The 21,393-nt window shown below is 46.4% G+C and overlaps 1 protein-coding gene across 4 annotated transcripts in view; it reads left to right on the top strand.

The window, feature by feature from the left end:
- Positions 1 to 17,294, top strand: part of OBSL1 (obscurin like cytoskeletal adaptor 1) — a 118,543-nt gene extending 101,249 nt beyond the window's left edge. For 2 of the 4 annotated variants that reach the window (XM_073647300.1, XM_073647303.1), the window contains 6 exons: positions 208 to 361; positions 2,395 to 2,556; positions 8,321 to 8,425; positions 9,856 to 10,122; positions 10,347 to 10,616; positions 13,630 to 17,294. In XM_073647300.1, coding sequence (XP_073503401.1) covers positions 208 to 361; positions 2,395 to 2,556; positions 8,321 to 8,425; positions 9,856 to 10,122; positions 10,347 to 10,616; positions 13,630 to 13,640 — 969 coding nt within the window. In that variant the 3' untranslated portion in view covers positions 13,641 to 17,294. Of the gene's footprint in view, positions 1 to 207; positions 362 to 2,394; positions 2,557 to 8,320; positions 8,426 to 9,855; positions 10,158 to 10,346; positions 10,617 to 13,629 lie in introns of those variants that run through there. The other 2 variants (XM_073647302.1, XM_073647304.1) reach the window with 2 other exon arrangements.
- The last annotated feature ends 4,099 nt before the right edge of the window (positions 17,295 to 21,393 follow it).

Here is a 21,393-nt window from a genome sequence, read left to right as displayed (position 1 = left end):
ACACAAAGGGTTCCTCTCTCTACTATAATACAGCCCCCCTATGGACAAGAAATTATCTACTATAATATTGTCCCCTATGGATACGAATATGGGCTTTAACTTGTAGATATAAAGAAAGCAGGACATGAAGAGCAGTTTTTGAACTTTCATCCTGAATATTTTTAATTTCTCCCTGTGATGCTCACAAATGTTCCGATTTTCTTGTAGGACGGGGAAGAGTTGGTCCTGAGTACATTGTGCCGTATGTTCTCTGTGGGGCGACGGAGAATACTTCACATTAGTCAGTGTGGGCCTCAAGACTCTGGGACATACGCATGTCATGTGGCTGACCTTAGTGCCTCCGCAACATTGCGTGTTCTTGGTAAGTCTTCTCCTAAGATACTCATTTTGGAAAGATGGAAGAATTGACAAGTTTTTATGGCACCAAATATCCCTACAACTTTCCATTTTTTGCACTCGTTGTCATGTCTGGGCTCCCTGATGTTGGTCCTAGTACCAAGGCTTAATCGTGACCTGTCAGCAGAATATTCAACCCCTGAGGGCCCAAATTAGAGGCATGAAAGTAAAGCCCCTTTAATTCTTATTACATTCATATCTTGCTGTCAGTGTTGTGTTGGGACATTTTTAAAAAACTCACCCTTGAAGTTTTAATTGCAAGTACAGCGAAGCGGGCACTGTACTTCCTTCTCTGCTGTCTCCCTTTTCCCTCCCCACCTCCGGCCTCCTGTCTTTGATTGACAGGTCATTCTTCTCTTAGTGACCTGTCTCCCTTGTGCAGGCGCTGTCATTGCCCAGGCTCGTTTAATAAAAAGGGGCAGTTCATGCACAATGACCTCCTAATGAGGTTGCGAGATCAATGGACCGGCTGCCGCAACATCAGTAAGAGCTCAATGCGGACGCGTCGCGCCTTCTGATTAAATGAACCCAGACAATGGCGGCACGTGCGCAGGGGAGACAAGTCACTAAGAGAAGAGTAACCTGTCAATCAAAGACCAGAGGTCGAAGTGGGTGGTGAAAAGGGAGGGAACACAACAGAGCAAGGAGCACAGTGACCGCCCCACTGCACTTGTGATTAAAACTTCAAGGATGGATTTCTCAAAAATGCCTCATTGAAATACTACAAGCAAGGTATGTATGCAATAATCTTAAAGGGACTTTACACTCATGCCATTAGTTCCTGGTCGAATATCCTTCTGACAGATATTTCTTTAAAGACATCCGTACAGACATACTTGCCGCCAACTCTCCTGGAAAGTTAAGAATGTTTCTGAAAAAAAAAGTAGAGATGTAACAGACACCAGAAAGAGTCCACAATCTCCCAACTCCCATTAAAATTTCTCTAAACTTCCCATAAATTGGCAATTCTTGTGCCCTGCAGTCTTAAGTAGCAGGGGCCAAGATGTGAGGGTGCGGAAAATTATCTCTCCTTTTAGCCTTCTTTTTTACAAGCTAAACATTCCCAAATCCTTTAAACGTTCCTCATAGGACATAGTTTACAGTCCGCTCACCATCCTGGTAGCTCTTGAAGAGAAGAGCTACCAGGATGGTGAGCAGACTGCAAACTATGTCCTACGAGGAACAGTTAAAGGATCTGGGAATGTTTAGCTTGTAAAAAAGAAGACTGAGAGGAGATTTAATAGCTGTCTACAAATGTCTGAAGGGCTGTCACACTGTAGAGGGATTATCCTTATTCTCATTTTCACATGGAAACACGAAAAGCAATGGAATGAAACTGAAAGGGAGAAGATACAGATTAGATATTAGAAAAAACTTTTTGACAGTGAGGGTGATCAATGAGTGGAACAGACGGCCATGAGAGATGGTGAGTTCTCCTTCAATAGAAGTCTTCACACAGAAGCCGGACAGACATCTGTCTGAGATGGTTTAGTGTCTCCTGCATTGAGCAGGGGGTTGGACACGAGGACCCTGGAAGTCCCCTCCACCTCTAACATTCTAGGATTCTATGAAAATGGGAGTGGAGGCAAGTGACCACCCAAAATGGGGTGAGGTCTTCTCTCTTCTCAAACAGAAAAAGTTGCCAAGTATGTGTAATGGGGCCAGGCACATTGGGTCTGAGGACTGCATTTTAGGATATCTTGGTCTGGGGGCTTTACTAAAGGGGGTCTGATTTAGGGTCTTTGCAAATGGGGGGTCTGGTCTGGGTCTTTATTAGTTAAAAGGCTCTGGGGGGATCTGATTTATATAGAGGATCTTGTCTGGGGATTTGTATTTATTGAGGGGGTCTGGTCCGAGATTTGTGAAATTTGTTTATAGGGCGTCTGGCATAGAGTAATTGCTTTCCATTATAGTACCTGACATATGTTATTTTAGGCTATATTAGTTTTCTACATCTAATAAAATATTATAAATGTTCTATGTTTTCAATATCGAAAGAGCAAGAACCACAAATCCTAAAAGACCTGCAGGACGTTGAGATCGCGGAGAACGACAACGCGGCCTTCATCTGCGAATTATCCTGTGCCCAGGCCAAAGGAGAATGGTTCAAAAATGAAGAGAAAATCAAAGTAACATCCACCACGAAGATCCGCCAAGAAGGTATTTAGTGCTTAATATAGTTAATTTTCTACCATATTAACACATATGGGCTAATATGATTTATAAGGACAATACACCTAAATCAATCATATCTCCATGTGCCACGCAAGTGAATGTAGCCTATTGCTCCTTGTTATTAGCCATTTCACATTAGAGAAAGGCTGATTGAAGATTTCTTAAATGGAAAGTGATAGAAAAATCCATATCCACATTATTAAATCAGTTCGTGCCCTAGGAAATTAAAGGAAATGTCTCCCTTGTACATGAAAAGGCCTTTTTTATTTTACCTAATATATTGGATTATTTTCTAACTCCTTCTATATTATATATGAGAGATGATTTCTTCCAATGTTTCTACATTTTAAATGTAGTGTTGCCATGCAATACCACATTGCACCATCCATTGCAACAGACATTTTCTTCATAGACATCAATACAATAGCGCCCCCCATATTAATTCATTTGGGAACTACTTTGGACCATACTCTAATCTTTTACAGTAGCATCTAACTGAACGCATTTCCAATGGCAAAATGCTGTTTTGCAGCTTTGTTTCATGTGTGAAAGAGTCACTGGTATAATTTATGAGGGGAGGTATGTGTCGTACAGGTTGCTAGCCTGTGTGAACTGAAACCAATAACTTTCTGCCAGCATGTTATATGCGGGTGGGTTAACTCACTTAAAGGGCGTGGTTTTAGGGGAATGACATAGTGATGGGAGGGACGTCATTCCCCATACCTCCACCTAAGGGTGTGGCTGAGCAACGTTTAAATGTCCAGTCCTGTTTTTTTTTTTCTCTGCGTTGTGTTTGGAGAGGCAAGGTCTCCAGACAGGACAGCCATAGTTCAGGAGGGAGCTGAAGGCTGGACATAACCTGTGTGGGCAAACCGCACACACATATATGGACTCTGCTACAGTTTATCTTTTGTTTTGTTGTTTTGCCAAGTAAGGCCATGTTTATTTTGCTGGAGTGCAGAGCTTTATGCTGTTAAAGCCTGCAAAGAAAACCCAGGTTCCTGAATCTACTTCCGGAAGTGGCCGAGCAAATCGTCCTACCACAGTTGGTGTGAGAGTGGTGGCAAGATTCTAGGAACACGTGTACCTGCCACAGAGACCGGTGGATGTCCTGGGTGAAGGCCGCCTGCCAGCCAGAGATGTCCGGCAGCATGGAGGAGCTCATTAAGCACCTGGAGCCAGCAGTAAATGCAGCAGAGTCAGTAGTAAATGCAGCAGAGCCAGCAAAGCATGCAGCAGCATCAGGAGGCAACCAAACTGTTGATGCAACAGATCAAGTTGCAGCAGCAGCACCAGCAGGAGCAGCAACAGCAGATACAGCTTCTGGCGGACGCCATCCAGGGCAGAGCAACCGCCCCACCCCCGGGGCCGACTGATGACTCCCACGTCAGGAAGGCGGTAAGATGGGCCATGCAGAAGATGACCCCCGGGGATGATGTAGAAGCCTTTCTGACAGTCTTTGAGAAGATGGCTGATCGGGAGAACAGTGATCAGAGGTTCTGGCGCCATATTTGTCGGGTGAACCCCAAAAGGCATATTACGACTTAGCACTGCAGGATGCCAAGGAATTTGCCAAGCTAAAGACAGAGATCTTAGCACGCCTGGGAGTGAATATGGCGGTGAGAGCCCAACGAGTCCACCACTGGGCGTATGCCAGCGACAAACCCCCTCGCTCGCAGATGTTTGACCTACTGCATCTCATTCAGAAGTGGTTGCAGCCAGAGTCCTCCACTCTGGCCCAGATGGTTGAGCGGGTGGTGATTGATAGATTTGTGAACTCCCTTCCCAAGTTGGTACAGACTTGGGTTGCCCAGGGCGATCCCCAGAAGGCAGATGACTTTGTCGGCCTGGTAGAGAGGTATCAGGTGGTTCAGAAATCCCTCAGGAAACCGGATATAGTCACTTCTCCGTACTGGGATACCCAAAAGGGGGCGGGTTCACCACGGAAGGGGTCTAGAGCCACCACTGGGGGGCGTCCCACTCCCACTGAGAGTGCCACAAGGACTGCTGTTAAAGAAATAGTCTGTTGGCGGTGTCACAACCCTGGACACATTGCCACCTGGTGTCATATGTCCCCTGAGCCCATGGACTGCAGCCTAGGTAGACGGGGGTTCTTATTGTGCTTATCCAGCCTGCAGTGCGGACTGTCAACCCGGCGAGGGGCCGTAGGCATGTGCCGTATCCATTAATGGAGTAAAGTATCCCATGGCCACAGTGACAGTGGGAACAGACTGTGGCAGCCAGTCCCACGAGGTCAGGGTGGTTAAAAACCTGATACATCCTGTCATATTGGGCCATGATTTTTCTTTATTTTGGGACTTGTGGGGGAAGGGAACCGGACCAAATAGCATGGGAAAAAGCCAGGTCCCTGGAGAAGAACCCCCGACGAAGTCTCAAGTGGATGAGTTCCCACTGTGCGTCCTTGCCGGCGATGAGGGCGAGACGGTGACTGAGGAGGCCGACCTCCCTGAGTTAGATGTGTCTGGTGAAAACTTTAGGACTGCTCAAGTTTGGGACCTAACCTTAAAGGGGGCATTTGACCAAGTTACTGCATGTAATGGGGTTGCCCAAGAGTCAGGGGCCGATACCAGGTTCCCCCACTTTGCAGTTCAGGGGGAGTTGCTGTATTGGGTGGCTAAACTAAGGGGCGGTGAGACCGTGGAACAGCTGTTAGTGCCAGGACCATACTGATGGAGGGTACTGGATATGGCACACTCACATATTCTGGGGGGACAGCTAGGGGTGGAAAAAAGTCAGGAGAGAATAGTGAGGATGTTTTATTGGCCAGGATGTTACTGGGAGATTTTAAACTATTGTAGGTCCTGCCCCACCTGCCAGATAACCGTGCCCACCTCCCACTTCCGTAGCCCCTTAGTTCCACTACCTGTGATAGAAGTTCCCTTTGAGAGGATTGCCATGGACCTCATGGGCCCCTTAGTTAAATCTGCTAGGGGCCACCAATATATCTTGGTCATCATGGACTATGTGACCCGGTACCCCGAAACGGTACCCTTAAGGAACTCGTCCAGTAGGAGCATAGCTCGGGAACTTGTCCACATTTTTGCCGGGACCGGCCTGCTGCAGGAAATCCTGACGGACAAAGGAACCCCATTCATCAGCAAGGTGATGAAGGAGCTGTGTAAAGTGCTTTGAATTACCCAGCTGCGTACCTCCGTTTACCATCCGCAGAACGATGGCCTGGTAGAGCGCTTTAATAAGACTCTGAAAGCAATGCTCAAAAAGGTCGTCGAGAAGGATGGTCGGGACTGGGACTACCTGCTTCCGTTTCTACTGTTTTCCTTCAGGGAAGTTCCCCAAGCCTCCACTTGCTTCTCTCCGTTTGAGCTTCTATATAGCCGTCATCCAAGGGGTCTCCTAGATATCGCCAAGGAAACCTGGGAGGCTGAGGTCACCCCCCACCGGAGCATCATTAAACATGTCGCCCAGTTACAGGAGAGAATGGCGAAATTGATGCCCATCATGAAGGAACATCTCCTCCGGGTGCAGGAAGCCCAGGCGAGGGTTTATAACCGGTCGGCAAGGTTGAGACCTTTCCAGACTGGGGATCGCGTTCTCATTCCCACTGTCGAAAGTAAATTACTGGCCCAGTGGCAAGGCCCGTATGAGGTGGTGGAGAAACTCAGTGAAGTGAACTACCTAGTCCACCAGCCGGGCCGAAGAAAGCCGCACCAAGTATACCATGTCAACTTGCTCAAGCCGTGGCGGGACCGAGAACCGGTGGAAACTCCTTGCCTGTGAACTGCTCCTGAAGGCAAGGTGGAAGAGGTCACTATAGCAGAGACTCTATCGCCGGCCCAGAAGCAACAATGTCGAGAACTACTATAGTGAAATCTGGAGTTCTCAGAGTTTTTGGAGCATACTCAGGTGGTAGAGCATGACGTACTGACAGAGCCACATGTAAGAGTGAATCTGAAGCCGTACCGGATTCCGGAAGCATGCCATAAAGTGATCTCCGACAAGGTAAAAAGGATCTTTGACCTCGGGGCGATAAAGGAGTCAAAGGTGGTCGAGCCCAATCGTCTTCGTGCCAAAACTCAACGTAGAGTGGAGATTTTGTAATGACTACCGCCGGCTGAATGAGGTGTCCAAGAGTGACGCGCACCCCATGCCCCGCGTTGACGAACTTATCGAGAGGCTTGGACCGGCAAGGTACATCACCACTCTTGACCTGACGAAGGGCTACTGGCAGATCCCCATGTCTCAGACGGCCAAGGAGAAGACGGCTTTTTCAATACCCGATGGGTGCTTTCAATATGCTCGGATGCCGTTCGGACTGCAGGGGGCCCCAGCCACCTTCCAGAGGGTTATGGATTGGATCCTAGCCCCACATAAGAAGTATGCCGCAGCCTGTCTTGACGACATTGTAGTCTTTAGCCCAGACTGGGCTAGTCATCTACCTAAGCTACAGGCTGTTCTGGATGCTCTAAGGAAGGCGGGATTTACTATAAATCCGAAAAAATATGCCGTCGGAAAAGAGGAGGCCAAGTACTTGGGCTCTGTCGTTGGAAGAGGTGAAATAAAGCTACAAGTAAATAAAGTGGAGGCAATCCAGACCTGGCCGAAACCACTCTCCAAGAAGCAAGTGAGACCGTTCCTGGGAATGGTGGGATATTACCGGCAATTTATCCCAAATTTTGCCATGATGGCCGCGCCACTGATGGATTTCCTAAAAGGCACCAGATCAACCATGGTGAAGTGGACGGAGGAAACAGAGACTGCGTTTCAACTGTTGAAGTCAGCACTGTGTAAACAGCCGGTCCTGGTCGACAAACTTCAAGAAAGAGTTTGTGGTCCAGACAGACGCTTCAGAGGTTGGTCTAAGAGCCGCACTCTCAAGAGATAAATGGGGAAGAGCATCCCATTCTCTATCTGAGCCGAAAGCTTTTGTCCTGTGAGAAAAACTATGCAATAGTAGAAAAAGAGTGTTTAGCCATAAAGTGGGCCGTAGATAAACTAATATACTACCTACTAGGCCGGAAGTTTAAGTTGGTGTCAGACCATGCCCCGTTGAGATGGTTGAGGGAGAAGAGGGGTAAAATTGCCAGGGTAAATAGATGGTTCCTAGCTCTTCAGGACTTCAACTTTCACGTAGAGCATAGGCCCGGGAGGTTACATTGGAACGCTGAGGCCCTTTCTAGAATTCCCTGTCTGGTATCGGAAGGTGCCCAAACCCCTGGCTTTGGGCAAAGGGAGGGGAATATGTGATAGAGTCCACTGTTATAATTTATGAGGGGAGGTATGTGTCACACAGGTTGCTAGCCTGTGTGAACTGAAACCAATAACTTTCTGCCAGCATGTTATATGCGGGTGGGTTAACTCACTTAAAGGGCGTGGTTTTAGGGGAATGACATTGAGATGGGAGGGACGTCATTCCCCATACCTGCACCCCAGGGTGTGGCTGAGCAACGTTTAAATGTCCAGTCCTGTTTTTTTTTTTCTCTGCGTTGTGTTTGGAGAGGCAAGGTCTCCAGACAGGACAGCCATAGTTCAGGAGGGAGCTGAAGGCTGGACATAACCTGTGTGGGCAAACCGCACACACATATATGGACTCTGCTACAGTTTATCTTTTGTTTTGTTGTTTTGCCAAGTAAGGCTGTGTTTATTTTGCTGGAGTGCAGAGCTTTATGCTGTCAATAAAGCCTGCAAAGAAATCCCGGGTTCCTGAGTCTACTTCTGGAGGTGGCCGAGCGAGTCATCCTACCACACATGGTATTTCATGTTTCTATAGGAAGAAGACACTTTCTTCTTATTTGTGGGGCTCAATGTGAAGACTCTGGAGAAATTCTGTTTCGAGCCAGAAGAGTAGAGTCAAGAGCAAATCTCAGAGTCAAAGGTAAGAGACAAAATCTTCTCCCTAATCTGTGTGGGCTTGTTAAGAGATTAATGTTTTGCAAATCAAAATATTCAGCGATAATTATAAAAGCAGCTCAAAATATAATAATATAGAAAAGAGTAAAGAGGTTTACAAGAATATAACTGACTTCTATACTACTTAGGATAATACTGCCCTTACGCACAAGAATATAACTAATGTAATACTGCCCCTATGTACAAGACTGTAACTGTTATAATACTGCTCCTATATACAAGAATATAACTACTATAATACTGCTCCTATGTGCAAGAATATAACTACTATAATACTGCCCCTATGTACAAGAATATAACTACTATAATACTGCCCCATGTACAAGAATATATCTACTATAATACTGCCCCATATGTACAAGAATATAACTACTATAATACTGCTCCTATGTACAAGAATATATCTACTATAATACTGCCCCTATATGCAAGAATATAACTACTATAATACTGCCCCTATGTACAAGAATATAACTACTATAATACTGCCCCTATGTACAAGAATATAACTTCTATAATACTGCCCCATGTACAAGAATATATCTACTATAATACTGCCCCATATGTACAAGAATATAACTACTATAATACTGCTCCTATGTACAAGAATATATCTACTATAATACTGCCCCTATATGCAAGAATATAACTACTATAATACTGCCCCCTATGTACAAGAATATATCTACTATAATACTGCCCCTATGTACAAGAATATATCTACTATAATACTGCTCCCTATGTGCAAGAATATAACTACTATAATACTGCTCCTATGTACAAGAATATAACTACTATAATACTGCCCCCTATGTGCAGGAATATAACTGCTATAACACTGCCCCCTATATACAAGAATATAACTACTATAATACTGCTCCTATGTACAAGAATATAACTACTATAATACTGCCCCCTATGTGCAGGAATATAACTGCTATAATACTGCCCCCTATGTACAAGAATATAACTACTATAATACTGCCCCCTATATACAAGAATATAACTGCTATAATACTGCTCCTTATGTACAAGAATATAACTACTATAATACTGCCCCTATGTACAAGAATATAACTACTATAATACTGCCCCTATGTACAAGAATATAACTACTATAATACTGCCCCCATGTACAAGAATATAACTACTATAATACTGCCCCAATGTACAAGAATATAACTCCTATAATACTGCCCCCATGTACAAGAATATAACTACTATAATACTGCCCCTATGTACAAGAATATAACTACTATAATACTGCTCCCTATGTACAAGAATATAACTACTATAATACTGCTCATTATGTACAATAATATAATTACTATAATACTGCCCCTAAGTACAATAATATAACTACTATAATACTGCCTTCATCTCATCTTCTTTTAGAGCTACCTGTCCGCATTGTAAAATCACTGAGAGACAAGACGGCTCTACAAGGTCATCGTGTCATATTTGAATGTAAGGTCAGTCCGGCCCGAGCTTCGGTAAGTTGGTTGAAAGGCAGCCAAGTCATTCCTCCTTCTGACAAGTTCCAGATCACCAGTGAGGACGCCTATCGAACACTATACATCAATGACGTTGGCCCGGAAGATGAGGACCTCTATACTATGAAGACCACAGGAGGCCAGACCTCAGGCCGTTTACTAGTGGAGGGTGAGCACCAATCAACGTTTCTACAAATTTAAGAGGCAAGAAAATGACTTGTGACATAATATACCTAATATATATCTTATTTTATAGTAGAAACTAAATAAAAAAAACATATATTTTTATGTTTTACATGACAGCAGAGAATAAGAAGTCCTATCCTGGGAAAACTCTAGTAGGAGAGTAGCAAAATTACTTTGTCTCTAAGTCTTTAAATTGGTTGGTTTCAGGTTTAATCATCCAACTATATAAAAACCTGAGAGATGTCAGAGTGACGGCCCCCGATGACGCTTGCTTTGAGTGTGAAGTCTCCATTCCTCCCTCCAGACCTCCACAGTGGAGCCTAAATGGGGTGATGTTACACAACGGAGGTGACATCGCTATCGAGGTCAGAGGGAACCGGCACAAGCTCACCCTGCGGAATACATATCCGGCAATGTCAGGAACCGTGAGATTCACAGCCGGGAAAACAAGTTCCGAAGCGCAGCTCATCGTGCAAGGTAACAGATTGCTCCATGCATGGCGCCACACAATCAGATCTGACAATATCTGTGTATATATCCTGAATGCTAGTCTAGAGTCACTCATTAGCTGACATATTGCCAACACCTTGTAATCTTCAGTCATTGTGCACAATCTACAACTAGCCAACCATTGTGCATCCCCAGTATTTAAGTTATGGTAAAAGTCTGTGTAGCGACGACACCAGAAGACAATAGGAGAATAGCTCTGGGCAAATCAACAATGAACTGGACAAGGTCTTCAAATCGAAGTACATGGCAGTGAAGACATGGCTTGTGCATAGTGTGGTCTTTTCTATGGTAACGTACGGATGCGAAACCTGGACTATAAAGAAACAACACAGAAGAACAATCAACGCCTTCGAAATGTGGTGCTGGGTGAGGATGTTATCAATACCATGAATGGCAAGAAGAACAAACTAATCAATTTTGGAAGAAATCAAGCCAGACCTGTCACTCTAGGCAAGGATCAGCAAGCTACGACTTGCCTACTTTGTACACATCATACGAAGAGAGCAATCACTGGAGAAGGACATCATGGTTGGAAGAATAGAAGGAACAAGGCGAAGAGGAAGACCAGCAACCCAATGGCTTGATACTATCATGATAACAGAGGAGAAGAACCTGGAGGACCTATCTAGGCTTATACAAGATCGATCTTCCTACAGAGCGTTCATCCATCAAGTCATCATAGCCCGAGATCGAGTTGAAAGCTATTAAATACACTGCTCAAAAAAATAAAGGGAAAACTCAAATAACACCTCCTAGATCTGAATGATGAAATATTCTCTTGAATACTTTGTTCTGTTCAAAGTTGAATGTGCTGACAACAAAATCACACAAAAATCATCAATGGAAATCACATTTATTAACCAATGGAGGCCTGGATTTGGAGTCACCCCCAAAATAAAAGTGGAAAAACACACTACAGGCTGATCCAACTTTGATGTAATGTCCTTAAAACAAGTCAAAATGAGGCTCAGTATTGTGTGTGGCCTCCACGTGCCTGTATGGCCTCCCTACAACGCCTGGGCATGCTCCTGATGAGGATGAGTATTGTGTGTGGCCTCTACGTGCCTGTATGACCTCCCTACAACACCTGGGCATGCTCCTGATGAGGATGAGTATTGTGTGTGGCCTCCACGTGCCTGTATGGCCTCCCTACAACGCCTGGGCATGCTCCTGATGAGGATGAGTATTGTGTGTGGCCTCCACGTGCCTGTATGACCTCCCTACAACGCCTGGGCATGCTCCTGATGAGGCTGAGTATTGTGTGTGGCCTCCATGTGCCTGTATGACCTCCCTACAACGCCTGGGCATGCTCCTGATGAGGTTGCGGATGGTCTCCTGTGGGATCTCCTCCCAGACCTGGACTAATCCATCCGCCAACTCCTGGACAGTCTGTGGTGCAACGTGACCTTGGTGGATGAAGCGAGACATGATGTCCCAGATGTGCTCAATCGGATTCAGGTCTGGGGAACGGGCGGGCCAGTCCATAGCTTCAATGCCTTCATCTTGCAGGAACTGCTGACACACTCCAGCCACATGAGGTCTGGCATTGTCCTGCATTAGGAGGAACCCAGGGCCAACCGCACCAGCATATGGTCTCACAAGGGGTCTGAGGATCTCATCTCGGTACCTAATGGCAGTCAGGCTACCTCTGGCGAGCACATGGAGGGCTGTGCGGCCCTCCAAAGAAATGCCACTCCACACCATTACTGACCCACTGCCAAACCGGTCATGCTGAAGGATGTTGCAGGCAGCAGATCGCTCTCCACGGCGTCTCCAGACTCTGTCACGTCTGTCACATGTGCTCAGTGTGAACCTGCTTTCATCTGTGAAGAGCACAGGGCGCCAGTGGCGACTTTGCCTATCCTGGTGTTCTGTGGCAAATGCTCTGGATGAGCTGCACTACCTGAGCAACTTCTGTGGGTTGTAGAGTCCGTCTCATGCTAGCACAAGTGTGAAAGCACAAACAACATTCAAAAGTGACCAAAACATCAGCCAGAAAGCATTGGTACTGAGATGTGGTCTGTGGTCCCCACCTGCAGAACCACTCCTTTATTGAGGGTGTCTTGATAATTGCCAATAATTTCCATCTATTGTCTATTCCATTTGCACAACAGCATGTGAAATTGATTGTCAATCAGTGTTGCTTCCTAAGTGGACAGTTTGATTTCACAGAAGTTTGATTTACTTGGAGTTATATTCTGTTGTTTTAGTGTTCCCTTTATTTTATATATATAAATAAAAAAATTGTGGGATGAAGAGAGAAATTGCAATAAGAGTTCTTGGTCTAACAACAAAAATTCATTCTTAGGCTCCCCCTCCATCTGGGCAGAACCCAAATGGTGAGTGATTGGATCCAAATAGGGTTGTCTTCTGTTGAAACTTTGGGGTCCATGATTGTGTCAGGGCCTGGGCCCACTGGAGGATCCTCTGGTATTCTGGTGGCCCGACATATTCTTCCATATTGAATGTTTGGACGCATTAAAGCGTTAGAGAAGAAAGATCACCACTGGCTCCCCCAATGCCCCTAAATGTCTCCTAACCCATTCGCCAATATTTACAACATTCAGGGGGGACCACAGAACTCTGTTCCTCTTGGTAATGGAAGAATAGAAACCCAAATAACTACAAACATAGCCCCTGGCCGATTGCAATACACTGACTCCTGGCGTTGCTAACACTTGGTGGCTTCTGGGAAGTGATTTCAGTACATAGCGACATGTTTCTCTAATAATGTGCACCTACCTGGACCATTTTCTCATCGATTTCCTGAAAGCTTCTCATAATCCTCTCCTGGACATCTGTGAAAGCAGTGGGTATCTGAATACATAGTACCTTTTTTTGCATGGACCAGCTTACTTTTGGAACAGCAATGATCCTGTGTGTACGTCAGGCTCCACTATCACATTACGCCCTAGTGGATACACACTGGTGTTTGTGGCCAAACAAGTAATAATGCATCTTCTTTGCTTTTGTCTTTCAGGAGAACAATAGAAAGGTGTGTCTGTCTGCTGGATCCAGCATCATCTCTTCCATAAGTGGTAGCAGTATTTCCAAGCCCGGGTTCCTCTCCTTCCAGCCCCAGATTAGGTAGAGCAGTGCTCATACCAATGCCAAGTGCCAAGGCTCGGATGAAGCCAAGCTTTTCTTAGGAATGAGTTTTAAACCCTTGTATTCTAAGCACTCGTTAATTTATTTCTACCCCTCACTCTAAACCTTCCCTCCCCATCTGGAAGGTGGTGAGACAAGTGGATGGGTATATACAGACCAGGAGAGCGACTGGTAGATGGAGACAAGGGACAACATGGACAAGATGGCGCTATGGGAGTGATACAAGAAGACACAAGAGTAGAGGAATATGGATGATAAAGGGGAAATGTAGTCAAACAATGCTTCAAATATAGGTGTTTTATCCAAACGGATCCATAGAATCTCCCACAAATTATTGGGGCTGCAATATCTAGTAAATTTTGTGATAGAGCCACACATGACCACTTCTTGGAGATCAATAGTGTCCAACTGTGGTTTTATGGCATGCTTGTAGAGATGGCAGCTGGTGAACCAATGTTGTAAGAGTATGTAGGAAGAGATAAGTTGCAGCTGCCATTTTTAATAACTATGGAGCAAGAGCTTGGTCACAAGGTCATAGACACCAAAATACCCAAAGCCTATTAGTCACATCTATGATTTGTAGGTAAAGGGTCCACTACATGATTTAGTAGTCACATTCCACTGTGGAATACCTGCAGATCAGTAGGATGCTGACTAATGAATAGGTTTGGGGGCACAGATCTCAAGAATATTTGGATTTTGGGACAAAAACACCTATGGAAAAAGCATCTTAATTACCTGCAGATATACCAAATGCCTTTTTAGATACAATTTGATGTTGGCCCTGAATTTCACTCTTTTTAAGGATCTGTTACTTGCCATAAAAATTTTACTTTGTATATCTGGTATAAATGCCGCTGTTCTCCTGAATCCATTGTTGTTTTTCTTTTGTTCCTGCGCCTCTCTGTTCCTGAGATATGACCTCCTCTTCCCTCTAATCTTTTTAGCCAACTGGGCATGGTCCTCAAAAAAGATGACCACAGAGTAGAGTTGAAGATCACACCTACTTGACTAACAACACTAGCGTTATATACAGGGAAGAAAGGACCATATCTCAGGAAAGGAGAGGCGCAGGAACAAATGAAAAATATCGCCGGATTTAGGAGAACAGAAGCATTTATATCAGGTTACAAAATTTCATATTTATGTTGATGTGGAAACCTGTATGGAAAGTTTTTTGGAGAAACTCAAAAAGTTTCACACGTTTGCCAATTTTAATCAAATCAGGGAGTCGATCGATCGGAGACAAGAGAAACACAACCAATTCTGTCTGTGTACAAGGCTTGTCTGCTCTCAGATGCCCAGTTACAAGTTTTTATTAAAACCACAAAGATAAAGAACGTGGGAATGGCTTAATACATTACATTACCTAAAAAGGAAGATATCTAAGTTGGAAATAACAAAGTCGTAAATTATGTATTCTGCTGAATTCCTTTGAAACTGGCTACATCTAGTTTACTATACTTTCAGAAACAAAGGGAAGTTTTGTCACAAAGACACCTCTATATAAGATACAATGCCCGGTGTTATTGCTTTTCTGAATAACACTTAGAATGCTAATATTAAAATACAAAATTATCAAAGATATATAAGTATTTTTAATTGTCTAAATAATAATCCAAGCAAAGTATAAAATATTTACCATAACAATGTCAAGTGACGGGTCCACTTTAAAGGGAAATCCAGTGAAAATATCTTCAGATTGGTACAGATAATGGTAATTTATAATTGACAACTCTTCTGGAATATTCAGAAGACTCCTGGAAGAATCATCAAATCTCCTTGATCCTGCCAAAAATATTCGTAAACTTCTGAAATCCAGAAACCTTGGAAGGTTTCTGTGGCTTAGTGTCTTGGAGACACAAGGACAGAGGCTAGGAATGGGTGTGACCTTGAAGAAGGGACTGGCTAAGAGTGGACATTTTTGGCTCTGTGCACCCCTAACTTCCCTGACGATCAAAAAGTTGTCAGGTATATGGTAAAATCTGTGATCTGAGACCACCACGGAATGGTAGGGTTCTATAAAGTGCTGCCTAGATTGGCTCTTTCTTTAAAATGCTGTCTTAGATTTCCACTAATAGAAGTCTCTGGGCCGTGCCAAAGGGGTTTCAGTGTTCTGTACAACCCTAGAATGCAGACTCCTCACACATATCTGACCTCTCAAGAAAACATTTTCACTGGACTGCCCGTTAAAGCTTTCAAGAAAAGATAGAGTAGACAGTGCTAGATTTTTAAGTGAGGGCAATAACGTTTGCTTTACAAAAATTCCAAAATTTTGAAACATAAAAGGGAATATTGCACTCGCAGTCAGATGTAGGATCTAGGTAACGTGTATTTTGGGGACTGGTTGTTGTGAGTTAATGTATTACCACGCTGCTGGGGATTTGCTTCCTCCAGAAGATGTGAGACTGTCTCTACATGTCCCTCCGCCTGTGCACTCTCCACTTTTGGCTTTTGCTAATAAACCTCTCCCTCTGACCCCTTGTCTTTTGTTTCTGAATACTACGGTTAGTTTGTCATAGAGGCAGAGCATGGGTCAGGTATGGGAGCCTTACATTGTCTTGAGTCCTACCTGCATTGACCACTAGGGGAGCTCTCTACATCTGTATTTTCAGGCCTACAGATCCCAGGGAGCTCCCCCTAGTGGTGGCATCAAGGAGCCAAAATTATATTATTTATGAATTCAGAAAATAAAGCTCCCTTTAATGTATGGGACCTATAGTAGACTTAACTTTAATAAAGGTGGAACACATTTAGCAGAGATCTTAGTGAAACCCACTGAGTCTACAAAAATGCTCCTGCAATCCCATAATGTCACGTTGCCTGCAGTCTTGAGCATTCTTATAGTGTCATCTCATCAGACCTTTTTCTCGCATTCAGTGAGTTGTTTGTATGAAATATGGCTGAAATGTTTCTCCAGAATTTCTGGGTAAGGGTTGGGGAATTTGCTTGTTGGCTTTTGGTCACATAACAGTTAAATGGCCTTGATACGTGCAATGACGCAGATTGTGTTGTTATACCAGAAGCAGGATTGTCTGATCCAGTGTTTCCCAAACTCCAGTCCTCACGGCCCCCAGCACATCATGTTTCTGGATTTCCTTAGTATTATTATTAAGACATCAGAAACTGCCACAAATTATCTCACCTGTGCAACACTAAGGGAATCCTGAAAGTAAGATCTGCTGGGGGCCGTGAGGACTGGAGATTGGGAAACACTGGTCTAATCATTATTTCTACCACATTGTGGCCTAAAGTCTAGAAGTGCGAGAAATCAAATCTAGTTCCTTAGCTCTTGTCTGATTAAAATCTACCATTGTCGGCTAAATTACTTCTCAACCATCAGAGTTACTTTTGTTTTACGCAGAGTGTGCTTACCCTGAACTGATCCTGAGTTACATCCTGTATTATATCCCAGAGCTGCACTCACTATTCTGCTGGTGCAGTTGTAGTAGAGGCGAGAGAGCCTTTAAGAGAACTCTCACATGATGCTTCAAAGATGGAGAGAGACTGCCATCTGCTGGCCAGACACAGTCAAGCGGAACCAAGATATACAAGACAAGTTGAAGGGAGAGCAGATTTAGACGCTGGACCCGGTCAGGTGACTTCCAGGAAGGAGTTCCTGGAGATAAGAGGCCAGCATGCCAAGCCAGAGGAGTTTTTGGCGCCAAGCAGCATAGAGGAGCAGACGTGCTCCCTGCGTGCTGAGAAGCCCCGCGTGGCAGGCCTAAGCCGGAGGCCTGCGAGGTGCCACAGCCTGGCGCTGGTGGATGAGCTCCGGATCCCTCACAGATGTGACCCGAGTGCTGTGCCTGCTGAGGAGAGTCGGAACCTGCTTGCGGTGCTGAGTGAGTTCGCGGAACCCGACGTCGCCCGCCGACAGATGAGGTCTGGACCCCCCTATTCCCAGCTTGAGAGACTGCCTCCAACGGCCAGGAAGAGAGGAGTTGAGAGACTGCTGAGCCAGGAAAGTCACGCCAGTGAAAGCACTCACTGTTCACTCACGGTACCGGGGCCAGTTGGGTTTAGGTACTCAGGTTGGGAGGGGAACAGTTGGGGAGGAAGAAGCTAAACTTGCTTTGATTGATTTTGTCCGGAAAAGACTTGCAGCCTAGCGGGAATAACCGGTGACCCCCACTAGGGCCATATACAGAGATAAAGAACTGACGTGGTGACTCCCCTTATTGGGTGCACCACATTACTTTGAGAGACTTCGTATTTTGCTAATATTTCAAATTACCGTTCAATACCCTTGTTGTTATCCCCTTGTTCAGAATACCTGTTATATATATACATAAACTGTTTATATTCATCTCTGACTGTTCTCGCCTTGTGTCTCTGTGGTGCCCCTGAGAGTTCGGCCGCCACAGGAATGCTGCACTTCTTTAATGGAGTGTGGTGTTCCTCCTCTGAGGTAAGCCTGGTGTGATGGTAGTGTTCCAGCCTTTTGCATCCAACACCACATTTCCACCAGAGGGAGCTAGTATGCACTAGGTGCTGCTCCCCTGGTTACAGGGAGACTGGGGAATACAAAGTGGTAGGAACCAGTTAGTGGGTGTGGGTGGAGGAACAGTTAGTTGTGACACTTCTAATTTCATATTTAATAGAATGCCATCTTTGATCTTGGTCCTTTCTGCTGGTTCAAACCTGGTCCTGTGTGGACCTTTCCTTCTAGTGGTCTTGGTTGCTGAAAACTACGGTGTGTTATGTGACTTCCCTCTGGGAGCGCAGATCCTGTGTGGGCCTGCACCGAGATGGGACACAGCCCTCATACCCCGATCTATGGGACGAGGGGAAGGTTGCAGACAGGGAATGTCTCGACCCGGCCAAGAACCAGGATCAAGAAGGCCCGGGAGCTTTACAGTGTGGCTCCCTAGCAAATGGGTCCCGGGGAGGATGCAGACGGAGCGGAGTACGCCACCTGTCCTCGCCTACCTGATCTATTCAGAGGGATTCCGGCTGCAAGAGGGGTACCGGCCCCCGACACCCGACCTCGTACTCTATGTCCAGGACGAGAAAGCCCGGTTAGGCCCTGAGGATCCCGCCGGGCTTCGGAGGGACAGGAATTGCCACCCGAGCCCTACACCTGAGAGGAACTCAGAGGGAGACCCGGCCTATCTACACATGCACAGACGGGAAAAGAGTAAAGTCTGTAGTGCAGGAACACTCTGGTGTAGGGATGCTACCTCACACTGGACTTTCTTGGAGGTAGTCGGACCCGCGTCCCTGGTGGCCGCAGGACTCCGCGAGGAGCAGGGAGAAGCCTTGCGCTGCTTGAGAGAACTGTGAGTAAAGCCTTGGAAATTCATCCTTATGGCCTCCGGACTGTTCATTATGTGCCATACCACGCGACGCGGTGCCCGCACTCCCCGCGCTACTACTACTACCCTCCTTCATCCTGTCTTGCCTGCCCTGAGGCCGCGCTCCGCCTGTGGGGAGCAACGAGAACTTTAGCCGCCATGACATCGGGCCTCAGCGGACTGTAGCGGCGCTGGTGGCGCATCACCAGACACCACAGGTGGCGTAGTCGACAATTACCACTCAACCCGGAAAGCCCTAACATAATTTTTAATGTGACGGCCCTGGGCACGGAACGGGTCCAGGCCACGACTGCATCCCCGTTCTCAACGTCGGACCCGGCTCCGAGTACCCCATCTTCCCAGGGCAGGGTTTGCGAGCGTCACATCTCTGTGCGTTGCATTCTGGCACCTGCATTACATTTGGCGTAGTCGGCAGGATGCAACATTCAGACGCAGAGATGGCGGATCAGTCTGGGGCTGGGTCTGGCCAGAACCATATACCCCTGGGGGCTATGCTCAATCATCTTCCCAAATTCACGGGGGATGGCATGTCACTGTGGGACTGGGTTGAAAGACTGAGAAGTATGCTACGTATGTATCCCCTCGATCCCCCAGCCCAGACGGAACTGGCCCTCCTAACCCTTGATGGGGAGGCCCGGCAAACTGTGATGTACCGCCCACCTGGGGACCATGACACCGTAGACAAAGTGATAAAAATCCTAGAGGACATGCACGGTGACACCACAGATCTGGGACACTTGCGTCTACGGTTGTTTCAGCGGGTCAAAGGGGAAAATGAGACCATAAATCAGTATGTTAATGCATTACAGGAAGTGACGGCCCATATCACTAAGAAGGCTCAAGATGGGAACCGAGGACTGGGACCATTGGATAAAGTGTTGCATGACCAACTGATTGCTGGCTTGAAAGACCCTTCCCTGAGGCAGATCTTGAAGGAGCGGCTGCGTTTGAGCCCTGATCTTGGCTTCCTGGAGGTAGGGGCTGAAGCTAGAGTCCTGGAGAAAGAAGTTCCTGTTCTCAAAGCCACAGTTAGAAGTCATGAGGCAATTACCCCTGGATTCACCAACAAGGAGCCTGACTGGGTACGGGAGATACGTCAGGAAATTCGAGATATTCGGGGTGAGCTGAACACTATTAGAAAGGCCCCTGCTGCCTCCTTGCCGATGCATCCTACTGCGCCACGTGGGCAGAAACCAGAGCGAGAAAGACGTTCCTACCCGGCCCCAGCACGGCATGTACCCGACCTATCGGTAGAACGAGGACCAGAGTGTTGGACCTGCGGTGGTAGGGGGCATATCTCCAAAGACTGTCCAAAACGAGAAAGGAGGAGGCGGGGGCAGCCATTAAACTAAGATGCCCAACGGTTGTGGAGCATACCGTGGGGTCTCGAGCTTCAGAGAGTGGAAGAGGGAGCTCTGAAGATATTGTCTCCGAGAGGCCCATTATCTGGGCTGAATTTAATGGGCAGCGGATCCGCTGCCTAATGGACACTGGGTCTCAGGTGACCACTATGCTTGAGGCGTATTTCCAAAGCCACTTTCCTGAAGTTGCTCGTTCCTGGCGGGAACCCACTGTCAAGCTGGTGGCTGCTAATCAACTACCTATCCCAGTAGCGGGAGTAGTATGGATGTCTGTCCGGGCATGTGGAAAGGACCTCGGTCGCAAAGGGATAGTACTGACCACAGGGTCCGAAGGCGATGGGCCCATTGTAACCCTGGGCATGAATGTGCTGAAGGAGGTCGGACAGTTCCTGGCTGAGGGCTGTAACAAAAACAACTGGACCCGCGCCACTCGTGACCCAGCTAACAAGAGAGTATTCCAGCATCTCGTGCGGGTCAGTAAAATTCAAAAATTGCCCGCTACCTCTCAGTACCTTGGTAAGGTATCGATACCACCCGAAGCCACAATGACACTGCCAGTGGGACAGACTGTACTCACTTTACCGGTGCTGGCACATGTGTCCTTAGAGGGCGTGGACATTCAAATTGAACCAATGGAGGGAGAGGAAGCGCCCTCTGGACTCCTGGTTGCTCGGACCCTGGCCACCGTGCGTCAGGGTCGAGTGCCCGTGCGTTGCATCAATCTAAGTGGCACGAGTTTACAGTTGTTGCCTCGACAAGAGGTGGCGCGAGTTTGTATAATGCCAGAGGCCCTTACCAGAGCTGACGCTATAGGGCTGGCACCTGTGGAAGGGGAGCCATGGACCCTGGAGGTGTCCCTCAACAGCCAAGAGAATGGAAGAGAACCGTTGGCTGCGCGCCACCTCTTGGAGAAAATGGAGGCTAATCTTACTGAGTTTTCTGCTGGACAAGTAAGGC

The sequence above is a fragment of the Phyllobates terribilis genome, unplaced genomic scaffold, assembly GCF_046119375.1.
Source record: "Phyllobates terribilis strain yellow unplaced genomic scaffold, ASM4611937v1 Scaffold_9__5_contigs__length_417890890, whole genome shotgun sequence".
Classification (NCBI taxonomy): domain Eukaryota; kingdom Metazoa; phylum Chordata; class Amphibia; order Anura; family Dendrobatidae; genus Phyllobates; species Phyllobates terribilis.
Note: the sequence above shows the minus strand (reverse complement) of the source record. Positions and strands in the feature narration are given on the sequence as shown.